This window comes from Dysidea avara, chromosome 5 (genome assembly GCF_963678975.1).
Source record: "Dysidea avara chromosome 5, odDysAvar1.4, whole genome shotgun sequence".
NCBI lineage: Eukaryota > Metazoa > Porifera > Demospongiae > Dictyoceratida > Dysideidae > Dysidea > Dysidea avara.
Genome location: NC_089276.1, coordinates 24,851,620 through 24,871,669, shown reverse-complemented (window position 1 = coordinate 24,871,669; position 20,050 = coordinate 24,851,620). Strand labels below are relative to the sequence as shown.

Sequence of the window (20,050 nt, the reverse complement as noted above, 5' to 3'; positions counted from 1 at the left end):
AGTGCAGGAGTGTTTGGAAGTCGCTACAGGTACTATCAGCCCAAATTCATACAAACAGTATTATTTCATTTGTTGAAACTTTTAGAGTTTTTTGGGAATGTAACTTCAAAAACAAAATGCTGGCTGGAAAAACTGTGTACATGTGTGGCAAAGTGATGAGAAAAGGATTAAAATGACAAGTTGACTAAATGGGAACAGAAGATAGGCAGCTGTGTGGTGAATGTGAAGTAAAATACATGTTGTTTGGCTTACTTGCAGGAACACCAATGCTGCATAACAGATTTTGAGCTGTATAATTTGGTTTTTTCTCTTTTGAGGCTGAAGAAGTTTTTCCCTGAATATAAACAGGCCACTTATCTTCTAAATACAGTGCAACAGTGGCCCCAGCTCTTCTACTTATGCAACTCTGTTTTACACACACAAAAATTGTTTTATTTTCTTGTAAATGTGTATTACAGCCTCTTACAGTACATAACGGATGGTGAAATCATGCGTGTTGAGGGCGGGTGTGTGACGTCTGTCTTCGCCACAAACATGTGTCAACATGAACATCAAAGGGCCATGCTTTAGAGGCTTCCCCATTGAAAATGTATGGTGAAACTTTACAGTGTCATAACTGGAGTGTCTTACATTCGAATGAAGCGCTTTTAATATATTTTTAGCGGATTGAGAAGCGCTACATATCGAACAATACAGGAGGCCCGTGCGATGTAGCAATCGTAAGTTATTAATCGTTTTTGAGGGTTCAGCTCAACGCGAACGTACTATATACTGATATAAATTATAAAGTAATATTACTTTCATGAAGTAACTTCCCCAACTCTGGCTACAATACACTCAAAATTATGCCAATTGCATTATATCTACCTAAACTGTAGCTATAGCTACAAACAGTGTTCACCAAAGCTTCAAATGCTAACGGCTGCCTTCTTTCAAAGAATTCATGGCTTATATTCTACTTCGTTCAAAGCACTACTGTATATATTGTCGCCATTTTGAAAGCAGTTAGATGAAGTCATACAAAGTATCGGTTGGTATCAAGCTTTACTGATACCAGCCTGATACCACCAAAATAGAGCTGATACCAATACTAGTATCAGGATCAGTGCATCACTAGGGTTACACACACATACAAATGTGTGAAATCACATTACTGTTATTGCCATTGATTATACTGTAACATAGAGAAACAGTTATGTAACTCATGAAATTTAAAGACCTTATAGATCATGCAAAACACTATCTACAATTACACACGCTGATCAGAACAGTAAGTACCTCTGGTAAAGGACTGTTGATGTACGGCAGTTTCCCTGGGTTAAGAACTGACTTTAAAGGAGAGTTACTCAACTCTTGATCATCTCCAGTTCCTTCAAGAACTAGTGAAGCTTGCACTTTCCCTCCCACATCAGACAAATTTGAGTCAATTGTGTTATCTTTATTAGCACCAGAATCAGCATTAATAGAAGACATATCTGTTATACTGCATAAGCTACTCTCCATAGAAGATGGCTGATTACTCCTTGCAGTAACTTTAAGGGTAGTACTAGCTTCAGGTTGCGATGGTCTGCTTGTAGTAGTATCGTTATTGCACGATACATTAGATTTAGTTTCCTCCTTAGTGATGTACTGCTCAAACCTCTTAATGTCAAGTATAGGTCTAAACCCCTCTTGCTGGCTACTTAAGGATGAGTCATCACTTTCAGAATCTACACCATGAATACAATAGAAATAAATAACTAGTGCAATAAAAGATATTAATTTCAAATGTAGTAGGGTTCCAGGATTTTCCCATATTGCTACAATGCCACTTAGGGAATTTCCCTCATAGCTACCTTCATCTCTTGTTTGACTACTGTCTATTGTTGGACCCTACTGTACATTTTGCACCAGTTTGTTAACCTTTTTTCTTAGAGAATACATGTAGCTATAAAATACACATTGCTGTGACTGCTGTATTAGAGTATCTTGATCTCACTACTTAGTCTGACACTTCACAAACAGGAAGGGATGGCCATGCTAAAAGCCGCTTCCTACATGTATTTGTAAAAATGTAGCCATGCCAGACTATTCGTTACTCAGCCATGCAGTAAGGGGCATGGTACCATACTGTGCCTTGTTTTCTACACAGCTACATGTAAATCATTGAAGGGTATGGCTAGATCATTGAAGGGTGTGTGGCATAGCAGCTTCAGAAGCGTTGTGGAGTGTTCTGATCGTTTAAGGGTGTGTGGCATAGCCATAGCAATCATTGTACTTTTTTAAATAATATTATTATGATATGACAAATGAACCAGCGTATACTGCATTAAAAGAAAGAATGGTGCCAGGAATGCCATAAAAATAATTTTGCGTCAGAATGTAGGCCCCAGGAAAGGGAAGTACAGCCTGTAACCATTACACTTTGATTTCAGCTATGTTTTGCCCGTTACACAGCATTACAAACGAAGAACAGTACGAGAAGCGTCTCTGCAATCAAACCAGTCGCTACAGAAAATAAGAGCAATTAGCCAACACTGCCACAGCATGCACAGGGAAGCTACAGTACATTGTGCTATCGTGAATCAACACCTTGTGTTATCAGCAAAAGAACTACATGTAGAACGCAATGTCAAACAGTGAAGAAATCAAGCCTGTAGCCTTATCCATTGTTGAGTTATGCTTGGCTGGAGGCATAAGTTAGTCAGTCAGTAGAAGAATTTAATTCTGTTAAATAGAACATTTTATAGAAACTTTTTGGAAGGGTTTGGGAAGAAATTTTTGGGCTTGGCTGTACCTAACCAATGCCATCAAGCTGTCATGAAGGCAAACTGAGGTTGATTTTAAGGTGATATTTTTGGCTGGAAAGCCCAATTCTTCATGATCCCTAATATACAGTACTACTTTACTGTATGATAATCACAACAGCTGTAAATGGCAAAATAGTAGCTAGAAAACAAGGTTGAAAGGCACAAGAAACTTTTGCAAAGGGAAAGACGTAAAGAAACATATTGAGTTCTAATGAACAATATGAAGTGTAAAAGGCTGAGTTAATAGTTAGACCAAGGTATACTATCCTAGTTAGCAGTTAGCTAAACCTGATGTGTGATTAAGTCAGGGTTCTGTTGCTGAAAAAGTACTTTTTTATGCAGTATAGATGCTGTTTTCTGCTACTCACGGTGACTTCACTATTGACTACTGCATCTTAAAAACATAAAGAAGTAGAGGTCTACCTGAAAGACTAAGAGTGTTTTGACTTTTGATAGTGATCTACAGTATTTAGATGTATGCTTTCACAGCAGCTTTGTTGTGTATGTTATAATGCAGTACATACTGTACATACATGTATGTATGTAAGTGGTATATGTTCTACATAAGAATAACTGTACAGAGTGGTCCTCTTGCATTGCTGAGCCAATTGGTACAGTTCATGTGATCACACAATGGTGAATCGTAACATTGAAAATGGCACTGAAGTTTGGTGAAGTACATGTACACTGCAGATAATGATATCACTTTGTACCATACTGTACTCTTAGAATACGTATCATTGTAGTACACTAGCTAAACCAGCTTTTCATTTAATGTATAATAATAGTACAGTAACTTGTAGTCTTGTCCTGTTCTGTTTTTATGATGTGTGTAAAAAAGTTTTCTTATTTACACTAAAAATTTAAAGGTTTTTATAAATTTTACTAAAACTACAGTATATCTAAAAGATTTTCATATTTTTTAACTTGTAAAACTATAACTAAAACAACACAGAGAATATAATCATAACTAAATCAATAACTAAAAGGAATTAAGAAAGATTACTATAACTAAAAATTGATGAAACTGGCCATGACTATAACTAAAACTAAAAGTCTTTACTAAAACAACACTAAACATAACCACCACTGTGATCATTCACTAAACAAAATATATTACTGTACATTTACTGTACCTGATGAAGAAGGCACTTCATTTAATGCAGGTTTGCCTGTAACAAGTTCAGCCACACTTTCATCTCGTATTCCAGCTGGAGATCTCATTACAGTAGGGGATGGACCACCAACACTATTTTCCAGTATGGTTCTAAAAGTCAAAACACAAATTTTTACTTGAATAGCACTACACAGTTTGTAACATGCACAATAAACACGAATAGAAAGAAAATTAGAAATTTTAGGGATCAAAGAACAAAAAAGCAGCGAAACAACGGAATAACAAAAAAGTAGTGAAAGAGGCTGCAAATATACTAACAGACATTTAAACCCTCAGCAATAGGGAAGCTGTATCGCACTTCTGCCAATTGACACCTTGCATTGTCAGCGAAATTGATGTTACTTGGCCCCGAGACATGCCAACCGCAGTATGTCCAATACATGCATACCTTTGTCCTCCCTTGTGTCCCAGTTCTAGTTTTATGATCCCAACAAGTTTCTTTGGAATTTTAGAAATTTCCTATTTAACTGACTGACTAACTAACTGATGCTCTCAGACAAGCGTAACTCAACAATGCATTGCTCTGAAGGGCTTGGCTATGCTTAACCAAGATTTTTGTAGGAAAAGTGAGGCTGTTTAAGGCAATTTTGAAGGGCAAGAAAGCCCACAACTCCATGGTCCCTAATACCTGTATACAGTACTACCTGTATATGATATTTTACAACACCTTACTTTTCTAATGCCTTCTTCCTCTTGAAAATGTGGGGAGCCACTGTCACATTAGGAGCACCAACATAGCACTGAAAAAAACAACACAACAAAGTATGATTATAGAGATTTTGCTCTATAAAGATTTAATAACAACGATTAGTGACTGGGTCTGGGAAAACCGGTTATTTCACCCATGACAGCAAGTTTGATTAACGCAAAGTTACATGAATGCACTATTACTATACTAGACAGATGTTTATAACATCATGGGGCGAGCCTGAGGTAGTTTAATTTGTGTGCGTGTGTGTGTGTGCGTGTGTGTGTGTGTGCATAATTTACTGATTTTATATGGCTATAGCCAGCTGTATAATATTGATGTGTTTTGGTAATTTGTAGGTGGTTAATCAGTGATCTGAATTGTGACAAGAAGGATAATTTGATATAATTTGATAGTGGAAAAATGTGTGTATTACTGAGTGGAAACTGAAAGCAAGAATAGAAAGTTGGGAGGTCATTTAAATGGATTTTGGAAAAGCATTTACAATGTAGTGTGTTTAAATACTTGATACTGAATAAGGTGGAAATGGTTAACACTGAGTGTAGTAATTTAATGTTAAACGGATTTCTAGAAGAAAATTAAATCTAATCCAAAACAGCCAAGCTGTTTAAAAAGTGTGCGGCCCTCAGAAAGGCTATGGTGAAAAAAGATGTGAAATCCAAGGTGGCGGCCAAGAAATGGCTGTGATGGTAGGTTAATGGTAAAAATTTTAATAACGACGATTCAGGTGAATTTTTGTGCCGCTTCACAAAATCTACCTAAATTGTCATTATTAAAATTTTTACCATTAACCTACCATCACAGCCATTTCTTGGCCGCCACCTTGGATTTCACATCTTTTTTCACCATAGCCTTTCTGAGGGCCGCACACTTTTTTTACAGCTTGGCTGTTTTGGATTAGATTTCATTTCTTTTTGTATTTGTATACCCCCAAAGCCGGCCTATGGCCAGCTTTGGGACTTTTTAAACCTATATTTTTTTCTTTACTACAGGAAGAAGAAAAGATGAAGTAGATGTACTTTAAATATTTTATCAGTAAATGTACAAATTATATATGCTGTATAATACATATGTGACCGGATTTGCGAAAAGGGGTCTTCCACACACATCCAATTTGCCAACTTTGACAATTGATAACTTCAGATTGGAAAGAGCTATTGCCTTGAAATTTGGGCAGTGGTGAGCACCACTATATATAGCTGAATACATGGTGAAATTTTCAGGTTAATATGTTACTTCAACACTGAGTTATGGTCTCCAACGTTTATGGAATTGGATGTTTGTGGAAGACCCCTTTTCGCAAATCCGGTCACATATATTGATTACAGAAATCTCCATGGTGGTTTCTTTGTAACTGAACACTCTACAAGGTGACTTCTTCTAATTGCTCTCTCTACAGGGTGAATTGTTTGTAGCTGAACGATCTACAAGGTAACTTCTTCTTGCTGATCTCTCTACAGGGTGATGTGTTTGTAGCTGAATTCTGTACAGGTGATTTGTTTGCAGCTGAGCTCTTTACAGAATGGTTTCTTTGTAGCTGAACTCTCTAAAAGGTAACTTCTTCTAACTGATCTTTCTACAGGGCAATTTGTTTCTTGCAGAATTTTCTACAGGGTGATTTCTTTGCAGCTGAACTCTCTACATGGTGGTTTCTTTGTAGCTGAACTCTCTACAAGGTAACTTCTTCTAACTGATCTTTCTACAGGGTGATTTGTTTGTAGCTGAACTATCTACAAGGTAATTTCTTCTAGCTGATCTCTCTACAGGGTGATTTGTTTGTAGCTGAATTCTGTACAAGTGATTTGTTTGCAGCTGAGCTCTTTACAGAATGGTTTCTATGTAGCTTAACTCTCTACAGGGTGATTTGTTTGTAGCTGAAATCCATACAAGGTAACTTCTTCTAGCTGATCTTTCTACAGGACAATTTGTTTGTAGCTGAGTTCTCTACAGGGTGTTTGTTTGCATCTGAATTGTCTACATGGTGGTTTCTTTATAGCTGAACTCTCTACAAGGTGACTTCTTCTAGCTGATCTCTCTACAGGGTGATTTGTTTGTAGCTGAACTCTCGACAGGTGATTTGTTTGTAGCTGAACTCTCTACAAGGCGATACTTCTAGGTGATCTCTCTACAGGATTCCTTATTTCTAACTGAACTCTCAACAGGGTGATCTGTTCATAGCTGAACCTTCTACTGGGTGATTTGTTTGCAACTGAACTCTCTAAATGGTGGTTTCTTTGTAGCTGAACTCTCTACAATGTGACTTGTTTCTAGGCGTGACAACATATTGGTGTTATTTTTCGTGCATAATCGCTCATAACTCTTTGCCTGTTTATGGTATTCCAGCCAAAGTTGGTACCGAGATGCGCCTTTATACCCCCCTTCTGTGTGCCAAATTTCAAGGCAATCGGATAACGCGTTCGCGTTTTATAGCAGTTTTTGTAAGTGTGCGAAAAGAGGAAGAAAAATAAGAAAAAAAAAACGAAGAAACTAAGCCAATTTTTGAAGTCGTATATCTCAGGAATGCCTGAAGCGATTTCGCTCAAATTTGGAATGTGGAGTACTGAAGTTGGAGGGAATGTACACAGCAAAATTTGTCTTGTTTCATCAAGGCAGCACAGAGCTACGGAAGTGCGAAAATTGCGTTTTGTTTCTTCCTGTCAATATACTCATGGGGTTGCGCGCCAGCTTCTTGGGCCGCACGACACACTACCGTGTGTCTTGATATACAGTGTATTATACAGGTTATACACTGTATTATAGTGAGTATAATATGCAGAGATAATTTTGGTACAGCTAGTTATTTCATTAAAGTATTATGATATTGTTGTCATAGAAATGGAGCTGAGGGTGACTGTGTTATGGTATGTAAGATCATAGGAGGTGATGGTGCGTTCTTACAGGGGGGGGTGTATGTGATAGAGATGGTGTTGTGTCATGTGTTAACAAGGGTGGTAATTGTGTTCAACTATAGGGTGAGATGGTGTGTTATTGGGGCGAGCCTGAGCGAGCCCCACACTAGTGAGTCGCCCATGTAAATTTTGTGTCATCAACCATGCACAAACAATTACAAAAGAAATCAGAAAACTTACCGAATTAATGCCCACTATACTCCATGCCAAGGTAAAGTAAACGGCAAAGATTACAGCACTTCCATATATGCTCGTATCATCGATCATGTCACAGAAAAATGAACGGCATAGATTACAGCACTTCCATATATGCTAGTGTTATCGACCATGTCACGGAAAAATAAACGGCATACACTGTAGATTACAGTACTGCTTGTCTCGTCTACCACGCCGTGACACGAGTCGTCAACCATGAAATAAATGTCGTTCTCCATGATGGATAAGGAAGAACTCCTTAGAAGAAGAGAGCAGTATAGATTGAGAAGAGATCACGAAACTCTAGAGGTAGCAGAAGAAAGATGAAGGAGAAATAGAGAATGTCAGAGAAGACGTGTTCAATTTACACAAGAGCAAAGAGACACAATCATACAGCAGAGAAGGCAGGATTAGTACGTTTGTTGTATATAAATTTGTAAAACTTACAAAAATATTTGAGTATATTATGATTAGTAATTGCTGTTCATAAAATATTAAACTGAATCCTATACAACTGATAAAAAAATACAACTGATATACGATCTAAATTCACTACCACATTCTTGCAGATGGTTTATTTGTAAATACAGTCTGTATCACACTAACAATAACTATTGTGACTCATTCTCATGATTTGTTTATATTGATAGTGCTTCAAATGTTGGTGTAGTAACAAATGCTGATGTGAATGTGGACCAATCACAACATGTCCAGCGTCATGTGCCAGTTGACATTAGTGACCCTGCAGTCATTGCCAAGATTATAGAATTTCATGCTGAATTGGCTTCATTGAATCCAGTCCACTGTTCAATATGTCTTGAAAAATTCCCAAGCATTTTAACAGCCCTGCCCATACCTACTGTACCTTAAGTGGTGGGTTAGTGCTCAAGCCATATTTGAACCCCGTACTTTTATTATAATGTGCTTATCTTCCATTAGCATGAATGGCTAGATAATAAGAACAACATTCGATTATGAGCTATAGTCCAAGCAGCATTACCTGTAAAACTATAATAATCATGAATAAATGAATTACCCACAACATATTATTACCTAGCCATAGCTTCTAAATTCCCTTCAGGCTCACCCCACAATGCTGCTAGCATCTGCCTAGTTAATTGAGATCATAGATTGAGATGGTGTTGTAATATGTGTGTTAGCAAAGGTGGTGGTGTTGGACTATGCAACATTATAGGGGGAGATGGTGTGTTGTTACTACACACCAAAGATGGAGTTGAGGGAGATGGTGTTGTATCATGTGACATTATAGGAGGAGATGATGTTGTAGTATATGACATTATAGGGGGAGATGGTGTTGTATCGTGTAGCATTATACAGTAGGTGTTGTACAGTATGATGTTGTAGAGTGAGATGATATTGATTGTTAGTGCCAGGTGTTGACTGTAATGTACAGTAAGGGTTTGTGATGTACGTTTACGTAGATGAGCTTCCCTGCTGCAAAGTATGTAAACGTTGATCTTCAGAAAGTCATTCTTGTAAACATGTACTGTTAGAAATGTTGTGTAAACGTAGATATGAAAATGGAGCAGCAAACAAAAGATCAGTAAGTTGTCTAATTCTAGAACAAGTAACAAACGTTAGGCCTGAGCAAAATTCTTTTTACCTATGTCTATTACCACCTTACTTAAAGTTAGACCTTGAGCTTTGTGAACAGTTATTTCCCAAGCTAACTTTACTGGAAGTTGTAAACGTGAACATTGTGTAGCAGTACTTGACCAAGTATGGCGCAAAGGAATGACTGGGACAGTGTTATCCGGTAGAGTAGGACCATGCATGATAATTGTCAAATCTAACCATTATAGTTAATGGTAATTCTGGTGGAGTTTCAGTTTGGTAACATATTGATACTACTGTACCAAGTGAAGCATGGCATCTCTTTGTTTCCTAGCCATTGCAGCCCGTTTAGCTCTGTCCTTTTCTCTTCTCTTAGCTAATCCAGCCTCCCTTTGTTGTGGTGATTCTCTTATTCTTCTATATCTCTCACGCTCATTTCTTCTTCTAAGCTGCTCTTCTCTGTTCATTATTCTCTGCGTTATCAATGACGTACATACCCTTATACGGATGATCAGTAAACGACACCAATTATTCTCTGTGTTATCAATGACGTACATACCCTTACACTGTATATGGATGATCAGTAAACGACACCAATTATTTGTTGTGCTATCAACGACGTGCATGCCCTTATATGGATGCTTAGTAAAAGGCACCGATTATTTTACGACGTATGTGTAAGTTTCCCAGTTTTTATCGTAGTTTTTTGTGCATGAACCATGCTACGAAACTCCTGTTAGTGTGGGGCTCGCTCAGGCTTGCCCCAATTAAATTTCACTGTCATGATTCAGCCACCTCCCTTATTGGAGTTCACCTGATACAGCAACCTTAGTTTTAAAAAAAAAACATTTAAAATAGAAGGAAACTTAGCTTGCATAGTGGATACTCTGGAATGCAAGAAATTGCAACACAATTTGGTACACATAACTCCAACCATTGGCGAGCTACAGGTACATGTATGTACAACACTCTGAATACTTAAAACCAACATTTCTAATACAGGGTGTTACCAATTTTCCCAGAGATATACAGTAGTCACATTTTATGATTAATACTTATTGCTTGCTAAACATTAGTGGCATGGTGGCCCAAATGAAGTTTGCTAGATTAGCCACTCATATAATCAGGGTACTATACCTATAGCTGTGGTCAAAAACCCAATTACATAATCTACTCATTCACATGCTTCAAATACAGGTGTAAGTAAAATATTTGTTTATGACCTTATGCCGCAGATCATACAAGTAGTTAACCCAATAAAAACATATGTCCAATTCATGTTATGAATACCATATCAAGTCCCCACGCTGTACAGTAGGTGTCCCCAACAGTGCTCCTTATAACAGTCGGACAACAGACAATTTCCGGACAACAGACAATTTCCGGACAACAGACAATTTCCGGACAACAGACAATTTCCGGACAACAGACAATTTCCGGACAAATTAGCCAATGTCTGACCATAATTGTATTTGGCAGGACATAATGTCCTATCAAAGGAGCCCAAAATCCCAGGGTGTGCATATTTGGTTTACTGTTTACTTTACTACTAATGGCTGTCTCTTGGTTGCTAGGAGATTAAACACTCAAGCCATCCAAAAGAGTGACCACTAATATACCAATGCCAACCCCTCTGCTATACAGAAACCTCACAAAATCACTTGTGATAGTGTCTCAGCACATAAAAGAATGTCTATCCTCAGCACAACAAAGGGAATACCTAAAGCCAGAGTGCCTTACATCAGAGAATGCTTACTACAGGCAGTGTTATACACTGCAGGTCACTTGTGTCCATGCAAAGTATAAATTTGTCCAGACAAGTTTGGATTTGTCAGAACATTTTGTCCTGGCGCTTAAGAACTCTTATCAGGAGCACTGCCCCAAGTAAATCGCAATTTGGGGACACCCACAGCATGCACGCTATACACACAACAACTTTGAGTTGCCCTCTCGCATAAATTTCACCTTGTATTTATATGTGACCTCCTGAGCAAAAACTGGCTGTTTTTGCAAAATTCTATTTTGACATAAAACCGTACTGAAATACTCTGCATAAAAATATGCGTGCTGCATGAAAATTTTACGCATGCTTTAATCGCGTTCGTACATGCATGCAGTGAAATTAAGCTCAAATCAATAAAACCTATATACCATTGGATTCGCCTATTTATGTAGAGTAAGAAAATCTCTGTTTCGTGTTCGTACAGCAAAGGGTGCATGAGTTATAGGCGTTTATTTACAATGTGGTAAAAAGGACCTTCTTCTTTTTCAACACGAAGGAGTACAGGGAAAGCACTATACCTTGATTGATTTGCCAGTTCATGGTACATACAGTAGATTGAACCAACTTTCTACCTTACTTCAGTCATGAGTTATGATTCATTATCTGAGCACCTGTAATTTATTTAATTTCCTATATAGTTGCTGTACAAATCGAGTTTACCACTGTTCCAACTGTCAAGCGTTATAACTCCAAGACCATTCATCATAAAAAGCTGAAACTTTTGGCTGTCCACTCTTTGTTACTATAGATTACAGGGATATGTATTTTATGTCGGTTGAATGCAATGAATTAGACAGAAAATAAGCTACCGTATGAATACTATTGGTGGTCACGTGAGCCTCTCTCACGTGATTGTAGGCTTTAAAAGAGTTGTTACAGGTGTTAAAGTTTACTCTACGCCACATGTTCATACATGAGTGGGTTACTGTATTGAGCGTCTAAGAAAGAAGATTAGCTTCAGTTATATTTTACATTCGGAGATGGCGTTGGAAGAAGACCAGGTCCAGCAGATGACGGCCACCCTCTCTGCGACGATCGAGCGACAGTTCACAGCCAAGCTAGACAAGCGGTTCTCCCAGTTCCAGCTGGAGATGATGTCAACCAAAGTGACGTGTTCCCAGCAAGTCTTAGACAAGCTGAACAAGAAAGCGTACAGTTTTAAGAAAAAAGGCTGCTAGGAGCAGTTCAGCTTTAATGACAAGGTGGACGACCGAGTGCAGGCAGCCAAGAAGCAGTTAGATAAGAATACCGCCGGCGACAACTCTTCCAGGCGAGCTCTGGAGCAAGCTGAAAAGGAGCTTGAAAAAAGTGAAGAGGAGGTTCGCTTTCGCCAGAAACTCATCAGGATAGCAGACCACTCCGACTGGGGAGTAGTAACTGAGTATACAGCCGATGAGTTAGCAGATGACTCAGACGACGAGAAGCGGCTTTTCCGAGCTAGAAAAGAAAAAGATGCTAAGCGTAGGCGCACAGCGTCTGCGGGACTGGCTAGGAAAAAGCCAAAGATGGAAGGAGCAGCCAGGTCTGATGATGGAGGCGCAAGGAGGCCGCCACCAGGACCACCAAAACCAAGGCAAATCGGGCCGTGCTACGTGTGTTCTCAGTGGGGTCATCTGGCAAGAGCATGCCCCAGGTACCAGCAACCGTATCCTTTTTGCCAGCTGGCAGTAAGTGCCGGTGGTACAATGTGTGTGTCTGATAGTAAGCCCAAGAAAAGTGTTGCCCTGATGCTGTTGATGCCATACACCAAGGTCATGGCAATGTTGCAAAGGTAGATGACAAAGGGCAAGGGTTGGCTCCTAGTAATGTGAAAGGGCAAGTAGGTGTTGATGACACAGTTCAGCAACTCCACAAAGAAGGTGTTGATAACCATGGGTGTGATACAGTTTTACCTGCTACAACCTCTCATCCCAGTGGGGAGCCACTAGACAGTTTTGGGTTAGGGTTTTCAAGCCTGGAAAATGATTGGGAGCTGGCTAGGTCATGGGAATGTGAGGAGCTGGGGACCACAACCCACCAGATAGTTGATGTCCAGGGTAGACTTAGGCAATCCCTCCCCTTCTGGTATGAAGTCCTTAAGGCTCCACCCCCAGTATTGGATTGGATTCAAAGTGGTTATAGATGGCCGCTACATTACATGCCAACCCCATTTGAGCAGGGTAACCATAAGTCTGCCTTGGACCACCTTGATTTTGTTTCAGAGTGTACAGGAGCTGCTAAAAAATACTGTAGGTGTGTATGGGAGGTCCAATTAAAACCAGTGGTGTGTAGTCCCCTATCAGTGGTATCAAACCATGAGGGTAAGCGGAGATTGCGTTAAACCTTAGGCACCTAAGCCAGTTCTTACGTAAGGATCATTTTAAATATGAGGACTTAAGGATTGTCACGCTAATGTTTGAAAAAAGGGACCTCTTGATGAAATTTGATTTGAAATCTGGTTACCACCATTTGGATATATTTGAAGCACACCAAACTTATCTGGGTTTCACTTGGGAGTTGCAGGGTAAGACCCGTAGGATTGTCACGCTAATGTTTGAAAAAAGGGACCTCTTGATGAAATTTGATCTGAAATCTGGTTACCACCATTTGGATATATTTGAAGCACACCAAACTTATCTGGGTTTCACTTGGGAGTTGCAGGGTAAGACCCGTTATTATGTTTTTACAGTTTTGCCTTTGGTCTGTCCTCGGCATGCTATGCCCCTTCACTAAACTGTTGAGACCTCTTATCAGATACTGGAGAGGCCAAGGCTTAAGGGTTGTCCTGTGTTTAGATGATGGTATTGTGGCAGTTAAAGGCACAGAATTGGCAGGAAGGGTGGGTAGACAGATACGGGATGACCTGAGCAAGGAGGGCCTGGTAGTCAATGAGGCTAAATCTCAGTGGACACCTGTGAAAAAACTAGTTTGGTTGGGCTTTGAAATTGACCTGGAATTGGGTAAGCTGGTAGTACCAGATTCAAAGTTAGAGAGTACATGTGAGCTGCTACAATCATTGGTGGAGAAGCCTGTTGTCCCAGCCAGGAAGTTGACTAGTGTTGTACATGTATTTATCGTGTGATTGTATCTTGTTGATTCTTGTTTGAAACCCCACTCTTCACTAAACTTCTTGTACTCATCAGATGTGTATTGTGGACCATTGTCACTCTTGACAATTCTTGGTATTCCGTGGCGGGCAAACACAGATTTGGTGTGTTGAATTACTAATCTGCTACATGTAGATGTGCTATGTAGTTTTGCAATTTCAATGAAATGCGAGTAGCTGTCCACAATTAAAAGGTAGTCCTCACTGTTCAAGGAGAATAGGTCTGTGGAAACTGATTCCCAGGGTCGGGCTGGTGGTTCATCTGACATCATGGTTTCTTTGGAGTTGGATGCTTGGTACTGTAAACAAGTTTCACAGTTCGAGATCAGGTTCTTAATGTTTTTGCCCATTCCTGGCCAGAATAGAACATCCTTTGCACGCTGTTTGCTTTTCACTACTCCTAGATGTGCCGTGTGAACCTTGTTCAACATCTCTTTCCTCAAACTGTGCGGTATCACCACCTTTTCACCTTTGAGGATAATTCCTCGGACTGTGCTCAACTCATCACGGAAGTTCCAGTAGGGTCTCAGTTCTTGAGGAATCTCTGATCGGTTCTCAGGCCATCCTGATGTTATTGCACTCTGTAAGGTGACCATTGTTGGGTCATTGGCACAGGCTAGTCGTATCGCTTCCAACTTGGGATCTGATATTGGCAGGTTGTTCATCACTGAGTTTACTGCCAATACAGTACAAAGTCTTCACTTAAATCATCTGGGGTGGAGACATTATCAAGGTAAGCACGTGATAATGTGTCAGCTAGGATCATATCCTTACCAGGTTTGTAGGGGAGTGTGAATGTGTAGCGTTGCAGCTGTAGGAGCATTCTTTGCAGGCGTGGTGGTGCTGCAGATAGTCGCTTTTTAGTGATGGCTTCTAGTGGCTTGTGATCTGACTCCACTCTCACTTCCTTTCCATATGTGTATTGGTGAAACTTGTTAAAGGCAAACACCACCGCTAAGAACTCTTTTTCTATCTGTGCATAGCGGGTTTCTGCATCAGTGAGAGCCCTAGAAGCATATGCAACAGGCTTGGCGTTTTGTAAGAGGTCTGCTCCTAAGCCAGATTGAGATGCATCACATGAAATTGTAACAGGTTGGCTTACATCATAATACATCAGGACTGGCTGCTCTGATAGTCGCTTTTAGTGATGGCTTCTAGTGGCTTGTGATCTGACAACAAGCCCATATCATCCACAGGCAAATGGATTAGCTGAAAAATCAGTGCAGATTATCAAGAGAATACTGAGGAAGGCAAAGACTGACGAAAGAGATCCTCACCTGAGCTTACTGGAATACCGCAACACCATGATCAATGGTATTGGTTCACCAGCACAGCTATGTATGAGCCGCAGGTTACGTTCAGTACTACCGTGCACACCAGAACAACTGGCTCCTAAGATGATTAATCCAGAGAAGGTTGTGGAATCTGCAAGACTTGCTCAAGAAACAAACAAAAAGTATTATGACAGAGCCTCTAAAGATCTCTGCAAACTGCAGCCTAATGATAGTATCAGAATACAAGTAGAGGATCAGTGGGTACCAGGAGTAGTAGTCAAGCTGGCAGATGCACCCAGATCGTACATTGTAAGAGGTCCCAATGGTCGAGAATACCGCCGAAATCACAAGCACTTGAGAAAAGTCAGTCAGGCATCAGAAACATTGTCAATTGATGACGATGATGAGAATGAGGGAGCCACGGAGCAAGTGGAACAAACTCAGGAAAACACTGTACAAACTGACTCAAATGCAGGCGTAACAACTCAAGAGCCAGTCAGAACCTCTCGTGGTCGAATTGTTAAGGAGCCAACAAGATATCAGGACTTCGTGAGACTTTAATGCACACACATGCACAACATACACACAAATTGTATTTTAGGGGGAGTTGTACTATATTTAGCACGTTTGCACATGCGCACTAGGCTTTCTGTTTATAGAGCACCATAACGACATGTTGTATTTATCGTGTGATTGTATCTTGTTGATTCTTGTTTGTTTAATGAAGTCGAGATATTACAGCTAGTGCAATTGGTAAATTAATTGCCATGTCAATGGCCATAGGGCCAGTTGCGCGTCTAATGACACGTAGTCTATATACAGTTCTGAATGCTAGAGGATCATGGTGTGCACATTTCCGCTCTCCATGTAAGCTACTGTAGGAGTGAATTAAAGTTTTGGTTGGCAAAAATAAGGGAGTTTAATGGGCAGAACTTATGGCCCAAACCATCAGCGGTCAGGGTAGTGTTCTCTGATGCAAGTGATACTGGATTTGGTGGGTACACGGTGGAGCATGGGGGCCTCATTGCCAATGGCCGAGGGAAGAGGCCCAGCAAAGCTCTACATGGCGATAACTTAGAGCAGTCAGACTAGTCCTGGAATCGTTTGGTCCAAAGCTACAAAATGAAAGAATTAGGTGGTTTACTGATAATCAAAATGTGGTGAGGATAGTATTAGGTGGCAGCAAGAAACCTATTCTACAGCAGGAAGCACTGGCAATTTTTGAGACCTCAGTGGGAGCCAGAATCCAGCTGGAACCAGAGTGGATACCTAGGGCAGATAATGAGATAGTGGACTACATTAGTAGAATCACCGACTATGACAACTGGTCACTGAACCCTATGGTATTCAAAGAACTAGACAGACTGTGGGGCCCACATACTATTGATAGGTTTGCGGATTGGTGTAATAACCAACTTCCAAGATTTAACTCTCGTTATTACTCTCCGGGTGCTGAAGCCATTGATGCATTCACATGTGACTGGGGTCATGATACCAACTGGTGGTGCCCCCCGCTGTTCCTGGTTCCCAGACTATTGAAGCATGCCAGAGCAACAAGGGCCAAGGGGACGCTAGTTATTCCTCGATGGGTCTCGGCACCCTTTTGGCCTTTGATTTTCCCTGATGGGATCCATCCAGCAGAGTTTGTGAAAGAGGTTAAAGAGCTTCCCAGAATTGAGGGCCTGTTTATAGAAGGCCGCTCAGGAAGTAATTTGTTCAAGGGTGTACCAAATACTCAAGTTATGGCCTTACGGCTTAGTTGGTAGTCTACTTTTATATGCAATTGGGTCTTCATTTCAGGTTGTAACTACCAGATATATTCAACTTGACTAGGGGGGGGGGGGGGGGGGGGATCTAGTTCCAGACCTAAGCAAGATTACAGCTGAGTGGGTATGTGTGTGTTTTCTTTGTGAGCCAACCTGGAGTGCTGATGTTTTGACCTAAGGACGGTCACAGCCTGGAGTGCTGATGTTTAGACCTAAGGATGGTCACAGCCTGGAGTGCTGATGTTTTGACCTACTGTAAGGACGGTCACAGCCTGGAGTGCTGATGTTTTGTCCTAAGGACGGTCACAGCTTGGAATGCTGATGTTTTGACCTAAGGACGGTCACAGCCTGGAATGCTGATGTTTTGACCTAAGGACGGTCACAGCTGAGAGTGCTGATGTTTTGACCCACATGTAAGGACGGCACAGCCTGGAGTACTGATGTTTTGACCTAAGGACGGTCACAGCCAGGAGTGCTGATGTTTTGACTTAAGGACGGTTACAGCCTGGATGTTTTGACCTAAGGACGGTCACAGCCTGGGGTGTTGTTGTTCATCTTAAAAGCAGTCACTGGGTTTAGGCATAAAGCATTATAAAAGTTACTCGGGAGTCAGTTTAAGGGGTTGATCAAGGAAAATACTCATTTAGGTTAACCTATGGAAGGCTTTGATCTTAAATAGTAATTTTGGGATCATATATGGAAATTAATGGAGAAATATGTGGGGGTGGTATGCTGGAATTCACTGATGTCTGTTTGTGTATTGCAGATGTGCTCTCACAAGCACCTTGGCTAGAACTGAGGGAGCTACAGGACCCTACACTGCATTAGCTGGCTGGAAAGCTTCCTAACACGGTGCTCCATAGCCGAGCAGACTCTACTACTAAGAAATACTTGGGAGCCTTCAGAAGGTGGAAATCCTGGGCAGTTCAGCACCAGTTACCAGTGCTGCCAGTTAAGGAAGCTCATGTTGCATTGTATCTACAACATATAGGCGAGACAGTGCAGTCTAAGTCAGCAGCAGAGGAGGCTTGTAATGCTCTGGCATGGATACACTCCACTGTCCCCCAGGGGCTCCCCACTGGTAAAAGCTACCTTGCAAGGGTTACAGAGAATGCTGGCTAGGCCAGTCCATAAGGAAGCTCCTGCTACTGTTAGGATGCTGGAGCAAATGATGCAAGACAGAGTGGCACTCTGGCCGATATGCGGTTAACTGCTGCATGTCTTGTTGCCTTTGCAGGGTTCCTCAGATTCAGCGAGTTAATTCAACTCAAAACCAGTGATATTTCTATCAGAGAAGATGCCATGGTGATCAAGATTCACCATAGTAAAACAGACCAGCTGAGGAAAGGGGACGAGGAGATTATTGCAAGGAGTGGCAAGGCAACCTGTCCAGTTACTTATTTGGAGAACTATTTGAGAAGGTCTGGTACATCACTGCATGAGCAGAGATGTGTGTTCCGTCCTATATGCAAGTCCAAAATGGGTGAGCGTCTTCGGGAGTCAGGCAACATTAGTTATACTGTACACACCCCCTGTACGTGTTTGTGGGAGCAATTCAAGAGCAAGATCCGTAAACTTGGGATAACACAACAGATTTTGGCTTGCATAGTCTGCGAGCTGGCGGAGCAACTATGGCCGCCAAAGTGGGAGTTCCAGATAGATTGTTCAAACGCCATGGGCGATGGAAATCTGAGAAAGCCAAGGATGGCTATGTAGATGATTCGGTGGAGCGCAGATTGTCTGTTACCAGACAGCTGAATTTACAGTATAATGTAATCCTTGATGTCCAACGCTCTCTTTGTAGCCCTAGAGTTAGTGGTAACATTGATAAACAGTACCCCACGTTTGGTGTGGCACAACCCCAGTGTTGTAAGGGTGGTAGGGGTAATAGTATGGTGAGGGAGATGTATTTTCTGTCGGTTGAATGCAATGAATTAGACAGAAAATAAGCTCCCGAATCAATACTATTGGTGGTCACTCTCTCACGTGACTGTAAGCTTTAAAAGAGTTGTTACAGGTGTTAAAGTTCACTCTACGCCACGCGTTCATACACGAGTGGGTTATCCCTCTCTGGAATAATGTTGTTGTGTTGATTTTCCTCGACCGTCTTTATGTAGGTAGTGGACTGAGCAGACCAGCAGCTGGAAGAAGCTCAATTGACTATTACTTGTATTTTGTTGATTTTCATGTATACACGAGTGGAGCTCAATTTTTTTTATTTTTCCTGGTAGGCAAAAAAAAAAGAAAAAAAAAAGGCCTATCAGGTTTTTCCCGGTGGCTGCCTTGGGTTGGCAGTCACTAATTTATTATTTCTTTTTACTATTACTTTGAGCTAAGCCCCCACTCTGTCATTTCAAGTGTAAATTTGTAGGAGTTACGATTTGTGTATGGTTGTGTAATAGTTAGTGGTAACATTGATAAAAAGTAGCCCACGTTTGGTGTGGCAAAACCCCAGTGTTGTAAGGGTGGTAGGGGATAGTATGGTGAGGGAGGCAATATAATGGAATTTGAGGAATGTGTGAAAACGACCGGTTTTTGCTCAGCTGGTCACATAAAGAGTCTAATGACCAAGGTTTAATTTTTGTTGTGAGATTCTATATATGCAACATGCATATACAGTATCTTAAACTGTAACATGCATGGAAGGTGTTAATAGCATATTTCAAGCAGAGCAAAACTAGACAAACAAAACTTGGAGTTATTCCAATTGTGATACAAAGGCAGTAAATCTGTTGATGCATACAGCGGCATACATACACACAATATCTGCATGCATGCATTAAAAAAA

The 20,050-nt window shown here is 40.7% G+C and overlaps 1 protein-coding gene across 5 annotated transcripts in view; it reads right to left on the bottom strand.

The window, feature by feature from the left end:
* Positions 1–20,050, bottom strand: part of LOC136257021 (spindle and centriole-associated protein 1-like) — an 88,292-nt gene that overhangs the window by 32,586 nt on the left and 35,656 nt on the right. For 4 of the 5 annotated variants that reach the window (XM_066050117.1, XM_066050119.1, XM_066050116.1 and 1 more), the window contains 3 exons: positions 4,639–4,706; positions 3,926–4,056; positions 1,279–1,709 (listed from right to left, as the gene is read on the bottom strand). In XM_066050117.1, the coding sequence (XP_065906189.1) occupies positions 1,279–1,709; positions 3,926–4,056; positions 4,639–4,706 (630 nt within the window). The remainder of the gene's footprint in view (positions 1–1,278; positions 1,710–3,925; positions 4,057–4,638; positions 4,707–20,050) is intronic. The other variant, XM_066050118.1, reaches the window with a different exon arrangement.